Genomic DNA, 22,017 nt, shown 5'->3' with positions numbered 1-22,017 from the left:
TTCTTAGCAAGTTCTGATGAGCTTCTTTGGCAAGCTCCTGGACTTCTCAGTTGGTTCCGGCAGAACTTCCGACGAACGTCCGGACTTCCGACGAACTCTCGAACTCCCAACGTGATCTCGATTTTGACTCCGGCATAACACCTGCTTTATATCTTACTGCTATCATAGTTAATCCTACACACTTTTCTCAACATATATATTAGATCAAATAAATTACAATTGACTTCATTATCAAAATTTGAGATTCAATAATCTCCCCCTTTTTTATGATGACAATCAATTGATGATGGAGTTAACCTTAACTCCTCCTATCTATATGTCATACTTGAGAAAAGACACTCTTGAATTCAAAGCCTTTGAATTCAAGTATCAAACTAATAAGTTAGATTCATTTAAACTTATCAATATGCACATCATGATTACTATCATGATTTAACATTCTCAAAATGATGTCAAGGCATGACATCCATTTTCAAGTATGATATTTCAAATATGAAAGATGATAAAGATAGTAATTCATCATTCTATGGTAAGTTATCAATTGTAAAATAGAAAGTTAAGCTCTAGATATCTTATCATAATGAAGAAAATTTATCAAGCAAACATTTCAAGTATATATGATGAAATACATTGCATACATTTGTCATCAATTTATCACATTTTGGTATTATTTCTCCCCATTTGTCATCAACAAAAAGGAGAACGACTCAATAATGCAAGTGTGGTAAAAATTCATACCTCATTCAATTTGTATTTGATGATACCAGTTATATTTCAAGCATTCATGAAATGGTATCATTCAAAAGTTCTCACATTAAAAGTTATAAACATTTAAAGAGATGGCTTCCATCACCTTCTCCCTTTTTATTTTTCATCAAAACTTCGTATGAAGAAGAAAAATAAGGAGGAAAATCCATTGAGAACCAACTTTGTGAAATGATTTGAATAAAGTCAAAAATGATAAAAGAGTTTCATTAAATCATTGCTTCAATTTTCACAAGGATTAAGATATTCATGTGAAATCAAATCTTCACTCTAGCAAGTGTTCATCTCATACTAAAAAATTCATAAAAATTCTTCCTTCATTAAGAAAGAATTCATGTGAAAGAATCATCATACGAAGGATAAAAGAAATTCTAATAAAATAAATTCCATGAATGATCACATCAAATCCATTTCTCATTAAAAATTCACAAGAGATAAACCCCTAAGAGATGCATTTGTCAATTAATTTCATGTATCAAAAATCATTAAGTGATGAAGCAAGGATATGAAATAAACTTGATATGGCATAGACTCATGAAAGCTCTATTCAAGGAATACATTAAGTGAAAGATAGTCCGAAAAAGATATATATCAAATTCATACATTCTGACAAATTAGCATTCCTAATTCTCTTGTAATAAAATCAAACTGTTCTTCACTTAAAGGCTTTGTAAAAATATCGGCTAATTGATGTTTTGTATCAATAAACTCTAGGATTACATCATGATTTTTAACATGATCTCGTATAAAGTGATGCCTAATATCAATATGTTTAGTTCTAGAGTATTGAATGAGATTTTTTGTTAAACATATTGCACTTATGTTATCATATTTTATGGGAATGTTTTTAAGATGAATCTTATAATCCTCTAAAGTATTTTTTATCCACACAACTTGTGCACAACATACACTAGCTGCAATGTACTCAACTTCGATTGTAGATAGTGCAACCGAGTTTTGTTTCTTGGATGACCAAGAAACAAGTGTGTGTCCTAAAAATTAACATGTTCCAGATATGCTTTTTCTATCTAATCTATATCCAGCAAAATATGTATCAGCATATACAATTAGTTCAAAGTTCTCAGATTTTAGATACCATAATCCTATATTAGTGGTACCTTTGAGATATCTAAGAATTCTCTTAACTGCGTTAAGATGAGATATCTTAGGATTAGATTGAAACCTAGTACAAAGACCTACACTAAACATGATATACGGTCTAGTTGCGGTGAGATATAGTAGACTTCCTATCATACCCCTATAAGCTTTTTGATCAAAGCTTTCTCCACTTTCATCAAAGTCTAACTTAGTGGAGGCACTCCTGGGAGTATTGATAGCTTTTGAGCTATTCATATTAAACCTTTTTAGTAAATCTAAAGCGTATTTTGTTTGATTAAGAAATATGTCATTACTTAGTTGTTTAATTTATAAGCCTAAAAAGAAGGTTAATTCTCCCATCAAACTCATTTCAAATTCAAGATTCATACTTTTAGCAAATGATTCACATAGAAATTCATTCGTGGAACTAAAAATGATATCATCAACATAAATTTGAATAATAAAAAAATTATTTTCATAATTTTTTATAAATAATGTAGTATCGACCTTGCCTTTAGAGAAATTATTTAGAATAAGAAAAGAACTAAGTCTCTCTTACCAAGCCCTTGGGGCTTATTTTAAACCATAAAGAGCTTTAGGCAATTTAAACACATGATTAGGGAGATTATTATTCTCAAATCCAGGAGGTTGTTCAACATAAACTTCTTCGGAAATAAAGCCATTAAGAAAAGCATTTTTAACATCTATTTGAAATAACTTAAAATTATTACTACTAGCATAGGCAAGGAGCATCCTTATAGTTTCTAATCGTGCCATAGGAGTGAATGTCTCTTCATAATCGATCCCTTCTTTTTGATTGAAACCTTTGGCCACTAATCTAGCCTTATTTCTAACCACGATACCAAGTTCATCTTGTTTGTTTCTAAAGACTCATTTAGTACCAATAACTAAATGGTCATTTGGTCTCGGAACAAGCTTTCACACCTCATTTCTCTTAAATTGATTTAACTTATCTTGCATTATGATAACACATGAATCATCTTTCAAGGCCTTGTCAATGCATTTAGGTTCAATTTGGGAGAGTAAAGCGGCGTTTGTACAAAAATTCTTAAGAGATGAATGAGTTTAAACCCCTTTAGATGTGTCTCCTATAATTAGCTCCTTAGGATGAGCATTTAAATTCAAAGAATCAAAATTAACATCATCATCAAAATTATTTTTCTTAACTTCGAAGACTTCATTAAAAATAACATGAATAGATTCTTCTATAATCAAAGTTCTTTTGTTAAAGATACGAAATGCTTTAGAAACAAAAGAATAGCCAAGAAAAATTCCTTTATCGGATTTTGCATCAAATGTACCTAGCATCTTTTTCATTCAAAATAAAACATTTACATCTGAAGACTTTAAAGTATGAAACATTGGGTTTTTTTGTTGTTCCACAACTCATAAGGAGTCTTGGAAAGTAGTGGTCTTACTAGAACCCTATTCATAACATAGCATGTCGTATTTATGGCTTCGGCCTAAAAATATTTGGGTAGGCTATGTTCGTTTAATATGGTTCTTGTCATTTCTTGTAAGTTTCTATTCTTTCTTTCTACTACTCTATTTTGTTGAGGATTTCTTAGAGTAGAGAAGTTGTGATTGTATCCATTAGATTCACAAAATTCTTAGAAATCATAGTTTTGAAATTCACCGCCATGATCACTTCAAATTGATGAAATCATAAAACCCTTTTCATTTTGAATAAGTTTACAAAACTTAGAGAAATACCTAAAGAATTCACTTTTGTGTGCCAAAAAATAAATCCATGTGTATCTACTATAATCATCCACGATGACAAATGCGTATTTGCTACCTCCTAGGCTTGATATAGCAATTGTTCCGAACAAGTCCATATGGATCAATTGCAAAGGTCTAGAGATGCTTATTTGGTTCTTAGGTTTGAAGCTACCTTTTATTTATTTTCCTAGTTGACATGCATCACACACATTCTCTTTGACGAACTTAATATGAGGAATTCCTCTTACAAGTTCTTTAGATGAAATTTGAGAGATTAGTTTTATGCTAGCATGACCTAATCTCCTATGCCAAAGCCAAGCATCGTCATTCAAAATTGAAAAGCATATTTCATTACAAAGATCATCAATCTCGATAGTGTATACATTATTTTGTTTTAGGGCAATCATAGTTATATTTTTGTATAGTTTTTCAATAATACAAGCATTAGATTCAAATCTAACGATATATCATTTATCACATAATTGACTAATACTCAAAAGGTTATGCTTTAAACCATCAACTAACAATACATCTTCAATAAGAAGGTTGGATTTGTTACTTATGGTTCCTTTGCCAATGATTTTACCCTTGTTGTTATCTCCAAATGTGACATATCCTTCATCTAGGCTAGTGAGCTTAGAAAAATGAGATGGATCTCCAATCATATGCCTTGAGTATCCACTATCAATGTACCATCTCTTGCTCCTAGCTTATGATGGTATATTTTTCTACAAAAAGAGATGATTTTTAGATACCCATTTGACCTTGGGTGCCTAAAAAATCGATCTACATAGCTTATCATGTTGCATTGAGTCATTTGAGGTTCTTTTAGGAATTCAAATCAATTTATGTGGACTACGTTTCTTGAATGGATAATGATAAGCTATATGCCCAAATTTACAACAAAAGTTACATTTGTTATGGGATGAAATATGCAAAGTATGGCCTTTAACAAAGGTGGTTGGATTTTGGTGAGAGCTACTCATAAATCCAATTTCGCCTTTTCTATGAACGTGACCCTTGTTGGCAAAGATCATGTTCAAGTACTTGCTACCAACTTCAAATTTTCTTAAGGTTTCCTTTAGTAGCAAGTTTTCTTTTTGAAGTATTTCTAGTTCATCACATTTCATACATGGAGCTAAACTATCATTGTGCTCAACTTTTAATCTATCGAAATCACTAACAAGAGAAGCATGCTCCTTTTTTAATAATTTATATTTTCTACTAATTAATTTGCATTCATCAAATAGATCATTAAAAGCATTTAATAGTTCATCGAAGGATAAATTTGCATTAAATGAACTTGTTACCTCATCTCCAATGGTCATTAGTGCATAGTGAGCAACTTGCTCAGTGATGGTAGGCTCCTCTTCTTCGGATGCACTTGAGTCGTCCCATGTAGCTTTCAGAGCCTTCTTCTTTGGTTACCTCCTCTTTGCTTGGGGACATTCACTCTTGAAGTGTCCCGGCTTCTTGCATTCATAACATATCACTTGTTCTTTTTTAGGTTCAATTTTATTTTTAGTATCATTTTTAAATTTATTTCTTTTTATGAATCTTTTGAACTTCTTTGTTAAAAGTGTCAAGTCATCATCAAAGTCCTTATCACTTGAGTTTTCTTTCAAGTAGTCTTCTTGTGTTCTTAGTGCTATGTCCTTCTTGTTCTTTGGAAGGGTGTCCTCAAGCTCTTCATGAGCTTTACATGTCATTTCATAGGTCATTAGTGACCCAATTAGTTCTTCAAGAGGAAATTTATTTAGATCTTTGGCCTCTTGAATGGTCGTTACTTTAAGATCCCAAATTTTTGGAAGGGATCTTAAAATCTTATTAACAAGTTCAAAATCCGAGAAACCTTTACCAAGTCCTTTTAGACCATTGACGACATCCGTAAATCGGATGTACATGTCTCCAATGGTCTCACTCGGTTTCATTCGAAACAACTCATAAGAATACACTAAAAGATTAATTTTTTACTCCTTCACTCTACTAGTGCCTTCATTAGTCACTTCGAGTGTGTGCCAAATGTCAAAAGTCGTTTCACAAATCGATACTCGATTAAACTCGTTTTTATCTAATGCACAAAACAAGACATTCATAGCCTTGGCATTTAAAGCAAAAGTCTTTTTCTCCAACTCATTCCAATCGTTCATTAGAAGAGAAGACTTTTGAAAACCGTTTTTAACAACGTTCCAAAGCTCAAAATCCATTGAAATTAGGAAGATCCTCATTCTAGTCTTCCATAATCAGTCCTATTGAACATGGGCGGACGTGTAATTGAATGGCCCTCTAGGTTGCCAACAAATATCATCTCTCTTGGGTTTAAAACCAAATGAGAGTGAACCTTGCTCTGATACCAATTGTTAGAATCAAGAGTGACACTAAGAGGGGGTGTGAATTAGTGCAGCAGAAAACTTTTCGAATTCGAAAGACTTTTGTTTCGATTAAAACTGATTTGGACAAAAATGATTTCGATTCAATCTATTTTGGAGAGATTATGAACTTGAAAGCTTTCGTAAAAATGCAAGAGAGAATTAAAGAGATTTGTAGTAATGTAAATTGCTCAAATGAAAAGCAAACCAGGATTTAGAGTGGTTCGGTCAACGTGACCTACATCCACTTTCGAATTCCTCCTTCGATGAGGTCTCCAGCATCCACTAAATGTCTTCCTTCAATAGGTAAAGACCAACCACCTCTTTTATAGTGCTTTCTCCTTTTCACGGGTTTAGGAGAGACCCCTTACAAGTCTCACACCTCTCTTGAATGATCTCAAAACTTAGAAAGGGAGGAGGAGAACTCTAGCACTTGTTTACAACACTTTTACACCCAACAACTCAAGATTATCTCAATGCTTTCGTGCCCTTTCATGCAAAAAAGAGTAGGGTTTTTATAGGCTCCAATGGGTTCAAAAATGGAGCTAAAAAGTGTCTAATCCCGGATTTCCGGGGTCCTGGTGGTACCACCGCCATTATTGGGTGGTACCACCGCCTGACACCTCAATCTGGGCGATACTACCGCTCAATCTGGGCGATACTATCGCCTAACAGAGCTCGGAGACCGAGCTCTAGCGGTACCACCACTTGACAGGGGCGGTATTACCGTTGGCAGCAATAACTGCCGGCAGTACCACCGCCCAGATTTCCTGGGGCACTGCTTTCTAGGCAGTGCCACTACCGGCCAAGAATTCAGGGGCTGAATTAGGTGCTCAATTTGGCCCAATTCAGCCTTGTTAAGGGCCCAATTGGCTCCTAATTAAGTTAGTGAGATTACCTCCCAATCCTAACTTAATTTATGCTCTAACTATGACAATTAAGACATGTTTACTGCACTTCTTATTCCGGTGCATCAATTGCTCTTCCGACGAGCTTCTTTGGTAAGCTCCTGGACTTCTCGGTTGGTTCCGGCAGAACTTCCAACGAATGTCCGGACTTCCGATGAACTCTTGAACTCCCAACGTGATTTCGATCTTGACTCTGGCACAACACCTGCTTTCTCAATATATAGATTAGATCAAACAAATTACAATTGACTTCATTATCAAAATCCGAGATTCAACAATCCCGAAGTTGTTCCTTGGGCCTATTCTACCCTCGGCCTCTTGCTATCCTCACGCATACCTGCCATTAAGGCTTCGGCGGCAATGTACTGGTTGGCTATTGGAGCATCTTGGGGATGGTCGCATGTGGCTTCTTGATTAACGACTAGAAGAACCTCGAGGGTCTTAGGCTGATAAAAAATGCTTGCATGATCAGAGGGGGATGAGCGTCCGGGAACCCCGGATCTCAACGGCAAAGCACGCCACGAATTGAGAAAGTGATTCATCCTCGCCCTAGGATAACGCTAGTGTGGCCATGGAAGGCCTGGGTCATACGCTAGCCAGGAAATTTTGCTCAAACTCCCTTGTGAGTTGATCAAAAGAAGAGATCGAGGATAGATGTAGTCGGTTGAACCACACCTGCGTCCTCTGAAGGTAGTCAGGAATGCCCAACACATTAGGGCGTCGGAGGTGTCATAAAGGGCCATTTGAGCCTGAAACGCAGCGATATGTTCTGTGGGGTCAAAGCCGTCATCGTATGTCTCTAATGTCGGGAGTCTGAAGTTGAGCAGCATAGGCTTGTCCTGGATTTCCTGAGCAAAAGGGGATCCACCAGAGCTGCTTTTGCCAGCCTCGCCAAGCGACTTCTGGATTTTGCACTAGAATTCGTCTAGGCAACGTTTGACCACGGATAGTTGGACCCTGAATGAGTCGTCCGCCGAGTCCAATGATAAGGTGTCGGGCTCGAGGAGTGGAGCGGCTCGGCGAGGCGCGAGGGCACTCTGCTCGGGAAGGTTTCTTGGGATTGTAGTCTGCTCTCGAGCTTCTCCTATCTTGACTTGTTCCCCATTTGGCCTCTGGGGTGTCAGGTCAATTGAGGGAGCTGCTAACTACACGATCTGCGGGATGAGCGGGACAATCGTTTGCATCATTCCTGCCAAAGTTTGTACTTGCTTGGCTAAGCCAAAGAAAGCCTCGGGCGAAACGACCGGGGGTCTTATAGTATTCCAAGGGGGAGAAAGTCCTAGGTCATTAAATATGCGCTAGTATTGATCTAGTGTCGAAGTCTGGATCCCCATCCTTGAGGACGAGTAGGGACTGATCACCGAGTCCGAAAGGGAGGTGAACAATTGGTGGTTCTCTCTCAGGGTGAGCTCCTGCGACATCGGCCCTCCTTCTAGTGCCAAAAATGTTGGTGAACTGATGCGTCGTGGCCGAGAAGTTAGCACGGCTTGGTCCACGGGTCGATGTCCGAAGTTCTCGGTCGGTTGGAAGAGGCGTTGGAGCTGAATGAATCAGGGGTAATGATGCTGACGCCGTCTTTTGGGACTACGTCTCTTGGTTGGGTCGGTCGCGCCTCCAGGGGTGGCCGAGCTCCTGCACAAAGGCCCTCGTCGGGGGATTCTCGACTTTGGCCCATCGTAGATTAAGTTAGTGGTCGTTCCTCTCTCCCTTTTCATCCCCTGGCCAGATGCCAGTCATGGGCTTTTATATTATTGCACGAGGATCGATCGTACATGGATTTGGCGTGGCGGCTGATCCCTCGAGTGACGAGATGGTACCGTTGTGCGGTCACCGCCCGGTATGCACAGAACGACGCCAAACGGCGTCGTCATGAGCTTTCCTGGATGGGACTTGCCGAGGGGGTGGCTCTCTGTACGGGTCTTAGCTCGGTGCGGAGAAGCGCCGCCCAGTATGCACAGAACGACGCCAGACGACGCCGTCCCGAGCTTTCCGGGACGGGACTTGCCGAGGGGGTGGCTCCCTGTACGAGTCTTGGCTCGGCGCGGAGAAACACCCCTCGTGCTGACTTGGCAGGGGTGTGATGCGGCACGGGTCATGATGTGGCTGTGATCCAAAATATGCTTTATCAGCAAGGTCTAGATTAATCAATGTATATATATATATATATATATAATAATCAACTTTATGAAAACTGTTAATGCTGTATGTGTCCGGCTAAATTGGCGGATAGCAAGAAATGAGAACAAGGATAGTTCCCGACGGCGTTCCAAGGAAAAGTTAAAATGAAGACATCAGAGATGTGCCTCCGTTCACAGCCGAGAAATTAATCGAGATGCACTTGTTGTTATGTATTGTTCTAAATCAATAACAAGACAAAATGACTAAGTAGATTTTTCTCGGATATATAGCAGGCTAAAGAGTAGCACGTCCAAATCTGAGAGCTGACTTCTCCTACGAGGGAAGTCACATGAAGCTGGAGTCAACCCCATGTTCCGCCTCCTGCCCACTCCTACCATCTCTTTCAGAAACAAATGGAGAACTGCTGATGCATAGGATTCGAATGAAGGAGCGGACGGGCTGCCAGAGGGTGGATGACAGGGGCAGAAGGAGAGAGAGAGAGAGGACTAAGCGAGTGTTGTCAGCGACTCTTGCGGACGACACACTGTTCAGACAGCCTCTGCTCGGTCTCTGCCTCTTCGACTGCAGACAACCCTCTCTTTGTCCTCTACCTCCGCACACTGCTGCTGCTGCTACGCACCGTCAAGGGGGGATTGAATCTGAATGCGACTGCAACAGTAACTCTCGCGCGCGCGCGCATACTCTCTCTCTGCAGTCTTGGTTGTACAAGGTCAAGTTGCAGCAGGGATTTTGATCAGCTGTAATGGCGTGCGGATAAGGTAACGTGGATCCGACAGGGCGACGTGTGTTACTTGGTCGACACGCCACAAGTACTGAAGCAAATCCCTACGAGCAGAATGCCAACTCGGGATACTGAACGCAGAGGAAAGTGACCAGCGGAAAGCTGTGTCGTCGGACACCAATTTGGACTCCCTCAAATTGTAATCTATGTATGCTAAGTACTACAGGCAACGAAGAGGAGGGAATACTTAAGTTTGAGACAATCCACTTCCGATGATTTGGAAAAACAAAGACGATTGAATATGATACATCTTTCTTTCTATATCATTGAGAAAAATAAATATCGAGGACAAGGCATTGTTAAACTAAACTTAATTAGCTCGGGTACAATAATAGTCTGCACGATTCTATCACAGGCGTATAGTCTCGGAAGACGCGTCGAAAGAGAACACGTATCTGAGGTCATGACTCTCTAATTGATATCAAACTAGATAAATAATTGCACGGCCCACTGATTTCATTGTTTGAATAATGCAATCGAATTAGTTTTCTTCCGACTGCCTTTAACTATGCTTATCCTACAAAACATAATTGAAATCATGTTAGCCATTTTTTTTATTTTCTATTGTTTTCGAATAAAGATATATTGGTAGCTACATTGTAATTTACCCAATAAATTAAATGTCATTAAAAAACAACGAGCCTATATTCATCAACTTCCTGAATCATTTAGGCCAAATATTATTTTTGCCATTGACGATTGCCTTGAATTTTCTTTGAAATTTGGCTATAGTGACATTGATATTAGGAAACAACATAACCCCCACCTTGATGGGATATAAAGAGAAATAAATTTTTATATATGAACAAATACTAGTAGGCCATGACACGCAGCGGAATTAAATGGAATCACAATAAAATAGAACACCAAGATATACGTGGAAAACCTCTTCAATATGAAGGGTAAAAACTATAGGGCAAACTAGAGATAATCCACTATAAGAATAATGAATATACAAATCTCAATCTTTTGCCCAAAACCCTAGCAACAATCACAAGAAAATAACTGGGATACAAGGATCATGTCATTGTGCACAAATTCTAAATCCTCCCTAATTCTCCTCAAGTAATCACAGTAAGAATCTACTATAGATTTGATCTAACCTGAAATGAGAACACTGCTAGATGATTGAGAACAGTCTCTTTGCATTGTCCTTATATTCTTTTCTTTCTTTCTCCTTGGATTTTTGTCTTTTTCTTTTCCTTTTTGCTGCCGCAAGGATCACTCCTGCTGCCCTCGTTGTTGCCCTATTTATGTCTTTTTTCATAGCCGCTACATACCCCTTAATATGAATTAGGGTTAGGTTAAGAGAGGAGGTGGACTATGGGCTGTTCAAGCCCACTATGGGCTGATCCATGGGCTGTCAGCCCAACAACCTCCCTCTTCAGCCCATAAGGGAGGCTATCTCATGACTCCTTAATATGAAGCCATGCCGACCAACTATCGGCTTATCTCTTGTCTTTCTTTTGGTAAGGTCTTTGTCAACATGTCTACTCCGATATCATATGTGTGTATTTTCTGAAGCTACAACTACTTTTCTTCAAATACATTTCGAATCCAATGGTATCTGACATCTATATGTTTTGACTTGGAATGAAATATTAGGTTCTTACACAAATGGATGACACTCTGACTGTCATAATGCACCACATAGTTTTCCTATTTCAGTCTCAATTCTTATAATAATTCTTTCATCCATAACATTTCTTTCCTCTATAGCAACAATATATTCTGCCTCTGTGGTGAAGAGAGCAATACACATTTGCAATTTGGATTGTTATGACATAGCTCTCCCTGCAAAAGTAAGTACATAACCTGATGTGGACTTCCTCGTATCTATATCTCTTGCCATAACTACATCTGTGTAACTTATAAACGTAGGTGGTCCACCTCTAAAGCTTAAATAAACCTTAGAGCTCCCTTTGAGATATCTAAAAATCCATTTCACTATTGCATAGTGCTCTTTGCCTGGATTTGTAAGAAATTTGCTAGTAACACTAACTGCATATGCGATGTCCGACCTCGTACATACCATTGCGTACATTAAACTTCCAACTGCTGAAGCATAAGGAACCTTTTGCATTTTCTCCTTCTCCTCATCACTTGACGGACTCTGTTCTGAGCACAACTTGAAGTGACTTGCAAGTGGAGAACAATTGGTTTTGCATTGCTCATATTGAATCTTTCCAATACATTCTCAATGTATTTCTCCTGTGACAACCAAATCTTCTTATTTTTCTTATCACGGAAAATCTGTATACCCAGTATTTGCTTTGTTGGCCCCATGTCCTTCATTGCAAAAGACTCACTCAGTTCCTTCTTCAATCTGTCAATTGTAGACATATCTTTCCTAAAAATAAGCATGTCATCAACATAAAGTAAGAGAATAATAAAATTCTCACCAAACCATTTGATGTACACATAATGATCTGAAGCCGTTCTTTTGTATCCATTTTCTATCATAAATGAATCAAACTTTCTATACCACTGTCTTGGAGTTTGTTTTAGCCCATACAAGCTCTTCTTCAACTTATAGATAAAGTTCTCTTTACCTTTGACTTTAAAACCTTCTGGTTGCTTCATATAAATTTTCTCCTCCAAATCACCATGAAGGAAAGATGTCTTCACATCTAACTACTTAACCTTCAAGTCCTGGCTAGCAACAATACTAAGAGCAACACAAATAGAAGACATTTTAACAATAAGAGAAAAAATCTCTTCAAAGTCAATACATTTCTTTTGACCAAAATCTTTCACAATCAATCTAGCTTTGTATTTTGGTTGAGAACAATATTTTTGAGTCTTCAACTTAAAAACTCACTTATTCTTCAAGGCCTTCATTCCATTTGGTAGTAGTACCAAATCATAAGTGTGGTTCTTATGAAGAACATCCAACTCTTCCTGCATAGCAACTAACCACTTCTCTTTCTATTCACTTTCAACTGCTTTCTAGTAACTCTCTGGTTCACTTGCATCAGTAAGCATCATATAAATACTCATCGGTAGAGTATCTTTTGGAAGGTTGATGTTGTCTAGAAGATCTTCTCAATTGAGGTTCTACGGGAAGCTACTCTCCAACTTTTTCTTGCTCAATATGTCTTGCAGGTAGATCGACATCAGGCTCTACACCATTTTCTTACACATCTCCCCTATCACCCTGATATACTAGAGGAGTAACTAGGTTACAATCTACTAATCCTTCTGCAGAAGTCTTGGCTTGTGTCTTCGTCTTCAAATCCTCAAAGGTTTGATCCTCAAAGAAGACCACATCTCTGCTTCTAAACACCTTTTGTTTTTCAGGATCCCAAAGCCTATAATCAAACTGATCATATGAGTAACTAAGAAAAATAGATTCTTTAGTCTTATCATCCAACTTAGACCTCTTATTATCTAGAACATGTGCAAATGCACGATAACCAAATACTCTCAAATGCTTGTATGAAACATCTTTTCCTAACCATACATACTCTACAACATCACCATCTAGGGTTGTACATGGTGACAAGTTGATCACATCAACTGTAGTCTTCAAAGCCTCATCCCAAAACTTTTTGGGTAGCTTGGCTTGTGAAAGCATACATCTGATCTTTTTCATGATAGTGTGGTTTATCGTCTCTACAATAGCATTATGCTAAGGTGTACTAGGAACTATCATCTCATGTTGGATCTCATGTGACCTGCAATAATCATTAAATAATCCTATGTACTCATCACAATTATCTGATCTTATGCATTTCAATTACCTTTATGTCTCCCTTTCAACCCTGACATGAAACTCTTTGAAGACATTAATAACCTGATCTTTGGTCTTCAAAGCATAGGCCCAAACTTTCATGGAAAAATCATCTATAAAAGTAATAAAATAAAGTGCACCACTAATACCAGAAATATCAACAGATCCACCAGGAGTTTTTATCCTCAAAAGATCACATATATGTGTATAAACACGGTTTAAGACATGTATTTTTCTAGACAAAGCAGGACTAGCAAATGAAACTCTATATTGTTTACCAGCCAAATAATCAATATAAGGGTTCAGATTGAGGTCCAGCAATATCTCTCTCTTGGAAAGAGTTTACAGCCCCTTCTCACTCATGTGTCCAAATCACCTATTCCATAACTCTATGCTGAAGTCTTTCTTTGTAGCATTTAACTGCTCACCACAAGCTTTGGCCTGCAACTTGTATAAGGTGTGACATTTCTTTCCACTAGCTATAACAAGAGAACCCTTACTGAGCTTTCATTGCCCTTTGTGAAATCTACTATCATAGTCTTCATCATCTAGTCTTCCAACTGAAATTAGATTCAGTCTTAAGTCAACCATATGTCTCATATCCTTAAGCACCAACCTGCAGCCAAGGTTGGATATCACTCATGTTAATGATGTCTATTATGCCATAGTTGCCCATCTTGATAACACCAAAATTTCCAAACCTGTATGTAGCAAAAAACTCCCTTCATGGTGTAGCATGATAAGAAACACCTGTGTCAATCACCCACTTAAGATCCTGACACACATAAGAAAAAATATCATCAGAAGGAGACAAAATCAAATAATCACCACCCTGCACTATGGCTGTGATATTATCTTTTGACTTTATAGACTCCACTTTTTGTTCCTTTTTTTTGCTCTCCTTAGGTTGCTTGCATTGGTTCTCACCACAATTATAGCAAACAATATCATTTCTTGATCTTGACTTGCTTCTACCCATACGTAAACTGCTTCTAGACTTTGACCTTCCTCTGTTTTCTGAGATAAGTGCCTGTGAATCATTCTGAGATGTTGCTGAATTCTTTCTTCTCAACTACTCATTCAACAAACTATTTGTTACTTGACTCATGGTGACAATACTATTTGATGCAGAATTACTGAGGGAAACAACCATTGTCTCTCAACTTTCTAGTAATGAACTAAAAAGTAACAATGCCTGCAACTCATTATCAAAGACATTTTCATAGAGGATAACTGGTTAGTGATACTCTGCATTTCATTCAAATACTCAACAATGGAAGCACCCTCTCTATATTTTAGGTTCACAAGTTTTTTGATCAAAAAAGCTTTGTTGCCAACTGTTTTTCTTTCATAGAGACTTTCTAACTTTTTCCAAAGAGAATATGCAGAAATTTCAATACAAACATAGTGAAAAACATTATCATCAAGCCATTGTCAAATAACCCAAACTGTTTTTCGATCTAACCTCTTCCACTCATTATCTGTCATAGTTGTGTGTTTTGTACTATCCCCCTATAAAGGTCCATACAAATCTTTGCAATACAAGATATCTTTCATTTTTGGTTTCCATATCATCCAATTGTTTCCATTCAAATTAATCATGCGAGAAATATTACTGGCCTCCATGTTCAAATACAAAAATAAAATCACCACAACCATGCTTTGATACTAGTTGATGAGATATAAAGAAAAATAAACTTTTATATATGAAAAAATACTAGTAGGTCATAAAACACAGTGGAATTAAATGGAATCACAATCAAATAAAACATCAAGACATACGTGGAAAACCCCTTCAATGTGAAGGGTAAAAACCATAGGGCAAACTAGAGATAATCCACTATAAGAATAATGAATATACAAATCTCAATCTCTTGCCCAAAACCTTAGCAATAATCACAAGAGAATAACTGGGATACAATGATCACGTCACTTTGCACAAAATTCTAAATCCTCCCTAATTCTCCCCAAGTAATCACAGTAAGAATCTATTATAGATTTGATCTAGATTTGATCTAACCTGAGATGAGAACATTGCTAGATGATTGAGAACAGTCTCTCTGCGTTGTCCTTGTTTTCTTCCCTTTCTTTCTCTGATTTTTATCTTTTTCTCCTCCTTTTTGTTGTTGCAAGGATCACTCTTGTTGCCTCGTTGTTGTCATATTTATGTCTTTTTTTGTAGCCACCACATACCTCCTAATATGAATTAGGATTAGATTAAGAGAGTAGATGGGTCGTGGGTTGTTCAAGCCTACTATGGGCTGAACCATGGGCTGTCAGCCTAACACACCCGCCCCCCCCCCCCCCCCCCCCCCCAACCCCCAAATGTTATATTTCTTCATATCACATAGGATTCTCACCAAAAGCAACAACGTCGTCCCCAAATATCATAAATTAATTACTAGACAGTTTAGTGATGAAAATATTTGTCAACCTTTCTTGGGATTAGGTTCCTAATTAAAAGTTTTAGTACAAAAAGAACATAATAGTCACTGAATAATTATTTTTAGTCACAAGTAAATTTTGGGCCAATCTCTTAAATAGGCATGTATTTTTGTGATTTGGGTATTTGTAGTTAATTATAATAAATAGATCGTATCATACAAATCAATACACACTATTTTATTATGCATTTGCCATTAAGGTGTTCGAGCAAATGCGGAAGCTCAAATGGAACATCACTGCCAATCTCGAAGCAAATAGAAAATATATGCACCTACTCCGACGGGTCTAACTAACTATCCAATTCCGGACGCCGTACCATGTCAAATAATATTGGAGATGAGATCATACGATATCAATTAAGAGAGAGAGAGAGAGAGAGAGAGAGAGAGAGAGGGAGAATGAGTGCATGCATGTGTGAGAGCATCTTCTCTTTGAAATTTCAAACAGATTTGAGGTAATAATAGAGGAAACAAAAGAACAAAAAGCAGCATTAATAACGCACATTAATGGCTGCCATTGCAACGCCTGTGCGTGCGTGCCTCCAAAACTGGACGCCCACCTCTCTTTCACCGTTGTCACAGTGCCTTGAGCACTGTGATCCCGATAACATGATCCGTTTCATCTCTCGGGTCTCGTGGTAATATATATCGTCACCTCCTGTCCCATTTCCCAACACGGAATCTTGCGGGTTTTGAGGCATGACATGTAGCAAGTGGATCATATCTTATCGAGCGCCACTGCAGTGCTTCATTGTGACATCTGCAGCCTTCTTCTCGTTTGAATTGATCCCTTCTCCTCGGTTCTTCCTCCTTTCTTCTCCTTTGGTTCCCAGAGAAGAGAAGAAGGGGATGGGGAGAGAGTGGCAGTGGAGTCCAAGGCCTTTGGCTAGAGGAGCCTACAAGGAGAGCCACCCTGGTTGCATGAGCGGCATGCTTCACTACTTACACTTTCAACACTTGCTCTTCGCTGGCAGTAGCAGCAAAGCTCAAGCAGTCTCGTCGCTGTCATTGCCTCCTCGAATCGATCATAACTCTCAACAACTCGAAGGTATGGACGCACCCAGGAATAGCCTAGAGCTGGATGATGGGAAAGCGTCGTCGTCGACTTCGACCGTAGAAGATGAGTTTTATGATGTTCCTGTGAGTCTTCTTCGCTACTTCTCTCTCTCTCTCTCCCCATGGCATTTGATTCGCTTGTTATTGTCAGGTTGGGATAGAAATAGCCCCACGACTAGTTTCACTATCAAAGAACAAGAAGAAGACGTTGATAGAGGAGGAGAAGAGGAGCTCATCGGCCGAGACTCCAAGAACTCCGTGCCTCGTGGCGCGCTTAATGGGCTTGGAGATCTCGGCGGATCAAGCCTCTTCTCCGACACCGAAGACGCCACCGTTGAGGGAGCCGCAAGCCAAATCTCGAGTGAGAAACAACAACAAGAACGTTGGCGGACATCAGTATACTAGGAGAGAGTCACCATCTCCACGGCAGCCACTTGGGAGCTTAAGCTGCAACGTTGCAGCGTCTCCTCGGGTCAGAATGGTCGACGCAGGTTCTCGGTCCTTGCCGGAGACGCCGAGGGTTTCGTCAGCGACGTCCTGCGACGTGGATCCCAGGTTTTCTCTGCAACTCAACAAGAGCACCAGTAAGGCCGTGAAGGAGGAGTTGAGCTACTTCTGCAAGGTGACCGGCAATCACTTGCCGTCTCCTCCATCAGCATACTCGGCCACGAGGTCTATGAAGAACGAATTCGTGTGGCATCAGGATGAGAACAGGAGCCCGAGGAGCCACCGCTATGCTCGTGAGATCGTCGAGCAAGTGAAGGAAAGTATCAGTGGCAGAAGAGGCGGAAGAGGAGGAGATGGCGGCTGCAGTGGCGGGGATGGACTAAAAGCCAAGTCTAAGAGAACCAGACCGACCGAGAAGAAGCTCTCCAACCCACCATCTCCTTGTTCTCCTCCTCATATAAGAGTCTTGGAGATCCGAAACAACGACATTAAAGATGGAACTAAGAAGTCACGAACGCTGCCTCCTAAATCGCTTCGGTCGCAGGCAACCGACCATATGTCCTCATCAAGAACTTCAATAGGCACTCCAGATTATGGTGAAGCAAAGACTGTTAAGATGGTCCTCAGCAAGTGTAAGAAAGCTGATAATGATCGGTTTACTGAGAGGATCATCAGGAAGGAAACACAATCACCGACACCAACATCAGCATCAGTCTTTCAATCAGCTGGGAATAGAAGCAGTCGCAGATCCTCACCATCTACTGTGGAACGGAGAGTGGAAGAAGTATCCCAGCCTGCGTCAGTCTCACGGTCGTCTTTGCCCCTAAACGTCCGTAACTTTCGACCATCAAGCATTCATATGTAGAAAGGCTTCAAATTTAACGCCTTTATTATTCTTCTCTTGCGCAGCTGATAGGAGTTGGAGGTGGCAAACACCAATCAAACAATCCAGAGTTCCGATATATGAAGTCCATATTTGAACGTGCAGGGATCGCCGGAATTCACACAGTAAGATGGTACTCGCCGTCGCTCCCAATCGATCCCATCGTCTTCCATCAGCTGGAGCTCGAGTTCCCTTTCTTCCTTGTAGAAGAAGAGGAACGATGCAAAGACATCGAGGAGGAGGAAGAAGAGGAGGTGGACCTTCTTGTTCTCGGTCCTTTACGGTACCGATCGAACAGGAAGCTCCTGTTCCATCTGGTAGAGGAGATCTTAAGAGATCTCCTTACCGGATGTTGCAACCTCCCACCATCGTTCTGCCGCACCAGCGATAGGGAGGCGCTGCTGCGGCAACTCTGGGGACAGATCGAGAGTTTCCCCGCCGCCGACTGCCGCGTGGTTGGCGACATTGACGCGCTCGTCGCGCGGGACCTACCTGAGGCCCACATGCGCCTCATGCTGCGCCACCCCTCGGTGGTGGAAGAGGCGGACGATGTGGTGTTCGAGGTGGAGCAGGATATCCTCGACGGCCTCCTTGGCGAGACCGCAGCCTGTCTGGCCCTCCCCTCCTCTGCTTCCTCTCAAGGCCGGGGTGGTGGTCACTACGGGTTGAGTACTGTGATGTGTTAATATGCATGCATGGAAGAAGACCTCAGTTTGCTGTAAATGAAGCAGACACGCTTTTTCTTCTCTCTTTTCTCAGATTTGGCGTGTTCTCTGTCTTCATTGTGTGCTTTTCCCGAGAAATCTGTTGCCGTCAGAAGCTAAGCTTTTGTCAGGAGTTTTTGGCAAATGATGAAGGAGATGGATGATGCAGTAACCAATGAGCGCCTCCGTTCCGACAGATCATATGCTTTCGCAACGCAGTCCATTAATCTGATTTTGATAATATTAAATTAATATAAATAAAAACGGAATTAACCTCCGAATTTTTTTAATAGAATTTTTTTATTGATACTTGAAATATCCTTTTCCCTCTTTTTACCGATCCATGTGTTTTAGTATTTTTAATAATATTATAAAATATTATAACATAATTAAAAAATACTACAACATAAAATTTTTATTCAAATTTTATAAAAATCCTGCATTTATGTTTATAGTGTTTTTACATTGTGTTATATTACACTATTTTTAACAATATCAGAAAATTATTATAACGTAATAGAAAAATAGAGTTACATACCAATTTATATATTACGTAATAATATTTTTTGATATTATTAAAGTTATTATAACACAATGTAAAATTACTATCGGTTGATTCTTAGGAAAATGAAAGGAACGACTATCCTATGGATTGATCTGTAGGGAAATGAAAAAGGATAGATGGCTAGAGTTATTTTAGGTATTAGATAAAAAGATCACTCCCAAAGAATTCTCAAAATGAAAGACACTTGGAGGATTCTTTTTTTTTTTTAGAATTCGTCCAAACTTTTAATATTTTTCACAAAATTACCAAATACAATTAGACAAGTGCGGTAAGATGGTGATGTCAGAAGTCTTTTGTTTCTCTCTCTTCTCGTGAAGTCACTAGGATAACATAAACTATATTTTCTTCGATCAAGTTCTGTAATTTTCTTGGATAATATAATTTTCTAAAATATAAAAAATAATCTTGGCCTATATAATTTAATGAAAATAATAATTTTACGTAAGAGAATAGGTCAGTTAAACTAATCAACATTGTTATGCACCCAATTAATGTGTATTTGGATCCCTGTCTTTATTCCTTAGTTTGACGATTCGAACATATTTTTCAATATATTCTCCTATGTAATATGTATCATTTGATTTGAATAAAAAATAGTTCTTATTGAAATTTTTTTATAATTCTAATTTTAATGTAATTTATGAAAGGATCAATATTTCTTTGTAATGGTTAGATATTAATATAATATAAAATAAAATCTTGAACAGTTATAAATCATATTATGGTGGTTTCTTAGTCTGTTGAAGATAAGTCTTGAGTAAGCTCCCTGTTGTACAATTGACATTCTATGATATTTGGGTGAAAATTGATTCAGTTCAAGTTGCAAATATTAAATGGCTCTCTCATAGTAAATTAAAATTATTTTGTGGGTCTGTTCTAATGTAGCCCAAAGCTTTAATTGATGACTATAATTTTTTTTTAAATAACAATTGTAGTAATTAGACTTGATCGAATGATTGTATTAGAAAAAACCGAAGATGGAACCATCGATCAATTTGATTTGTTTATGGGATCAATTTTGTTAAAAAACTGGGAAAGAAAAAAACCATTTTATCAACCGATCTTTGGCTAACTTGAATGAATTGACTTATTCAAATAAATTGATCGAGTTTTAAATGCAATTAAGATCACTTGAATATATATATATATATATATATATATATATATATATATATATATGTTTTGATCAGTTCACCCACCAATTCTGGTTCTCGATGAAGGCTTCTTCTGCCCCGCCCACGGACAAGGGGCGTCAAGATCTCGGGCTCAGTCATCCTCTCGAAGGTTAGGGCTCTTCCATCTTTCTCTCTTCCATTCGCTAATGGTTAGGGCTCCGCAGATTGATCCCCACGAAGCCGGTGGGTCGAATGACAGAAGACCTAAACTAGAACAATAACATCCACATGTTCCCATTTGTCCATCTTTTTCATGTCCTGTAATTTCTAGGGCTCTTTTCATTACCTTTGCATGATGTTTTCAATTTTCCGGCTTATCGAGGATCTGCTAGTCCATTTAATGCCGAAATGTCTGCTGTAATTCGCTGGTCGAGTTGAAGCTGGTTATGTGTTTTCTTCATTCAATGTTCTCTTAACAATTATCTCTTACCCTAATATTTGAATATTTTTAGAGTTTATTTTCTTGAAATCGTAATATGGTTCTTCCAGGATTAATTATGAATTTCTAGCAGAATAACATACTTATCTTTCCTTACGAAAAGGGCAAATTCTTTCATAAAAGAGCAAATTCTCCAGGATTATGTTTCATGCCATGCATGCAGTGACTGATCCATATGCAGAACCCATATTTGTGGATCGCCTTGGAACTGGCCTGGTTTGAGATTGGAGCTTTTGCAAGAGCTATATTTTTAGACATGCTTTAGTTTTAACCTAAATGTTATTATTTTTTTACACAGGATAGCATCTCAATTGGAGTGCCTTTAGAAGATTTTAGGCATGGTCAACCTGCTCCTATCTTATGTGAGAAAACAATTTAGAGTCCTTTTCTTCTGCACTTTTGATACTTTTTATCTCTCGATAATCTTGGAAAAGATAGGCTAAATATCTTGCTAATGTTATGTTTGCTGAAAACGTACCAGATTTGGGAACAGCAAGCGGCTGTTAGTTCATGATATATGTGATATGTCAACGTAGAGTTTTGTATTCTTGCAAATCTTTAGTCTATTATATTAGGAAGAAATCATTTACAAATGAAGACCTGCTATGTTATGTAAGCCTGTTACATGTAGTTGCAAAAATGCTTCTTTACAGTCTCACTTTTCACAATTGGACAAATTCATTTACCTTTGTAGCAAAATATTTATGTCCAGGTGAAACTGATGAGAGCAGCTTAAATTGGATAATAATTTTTTTTTTGCCAGTACAA

At 38.5% G+C, this 22,017-nt stretch overlaps 1 protein-coding gene across 1 annotated transcript; it reads left to right on the top strand.

Annotated features, from left to right (window-relative positions):
- The first annotated feature begins 16,597 nt into the window (after positions 1-16,597).
- Positions 16,598-19,120, top strand: LOC135612186 (uncharacterized). Its single transcript, XM_065108113.1, has 3 exons — positions 16,598-17,120; positions 17,188-18,312; positions 18,393-19,120. Exons 1-3 carry the CDS (start codon positions 16,680-16,682, stop codon positions 19,050-19,052), a joined length of 2,226 nt encoding a protein of 741 aa, XP_064964185.1. The 5' UTR covers positions 16,598-16,679; the 3' UTR covers positions 19,053-19,120.
- Positions 19,121-22,017: the final 2,897 nt, after the last annotated feature.

This window comes from Musa acuminata, chromosome BXJ1-2, assembly GCF_036884655.1.
Source record: "Musa acuminata AAA Group cultivar baxijiao chromosome BXJ1-2, Cavendish_Baxijiao_AAA, whole genome shotgun sequence".
Taxonomy (NCBI): Eukaryota; Viridiplantae; Streptophyta; class Magnoliopsida; order Zingiberales; family Musaceae; genus Musa; species Musa acuminata.
Note: the sequence above shows the minus strand (reverse complement) of the source record. Positions and strands in the feature narration are given on the sequence as shown.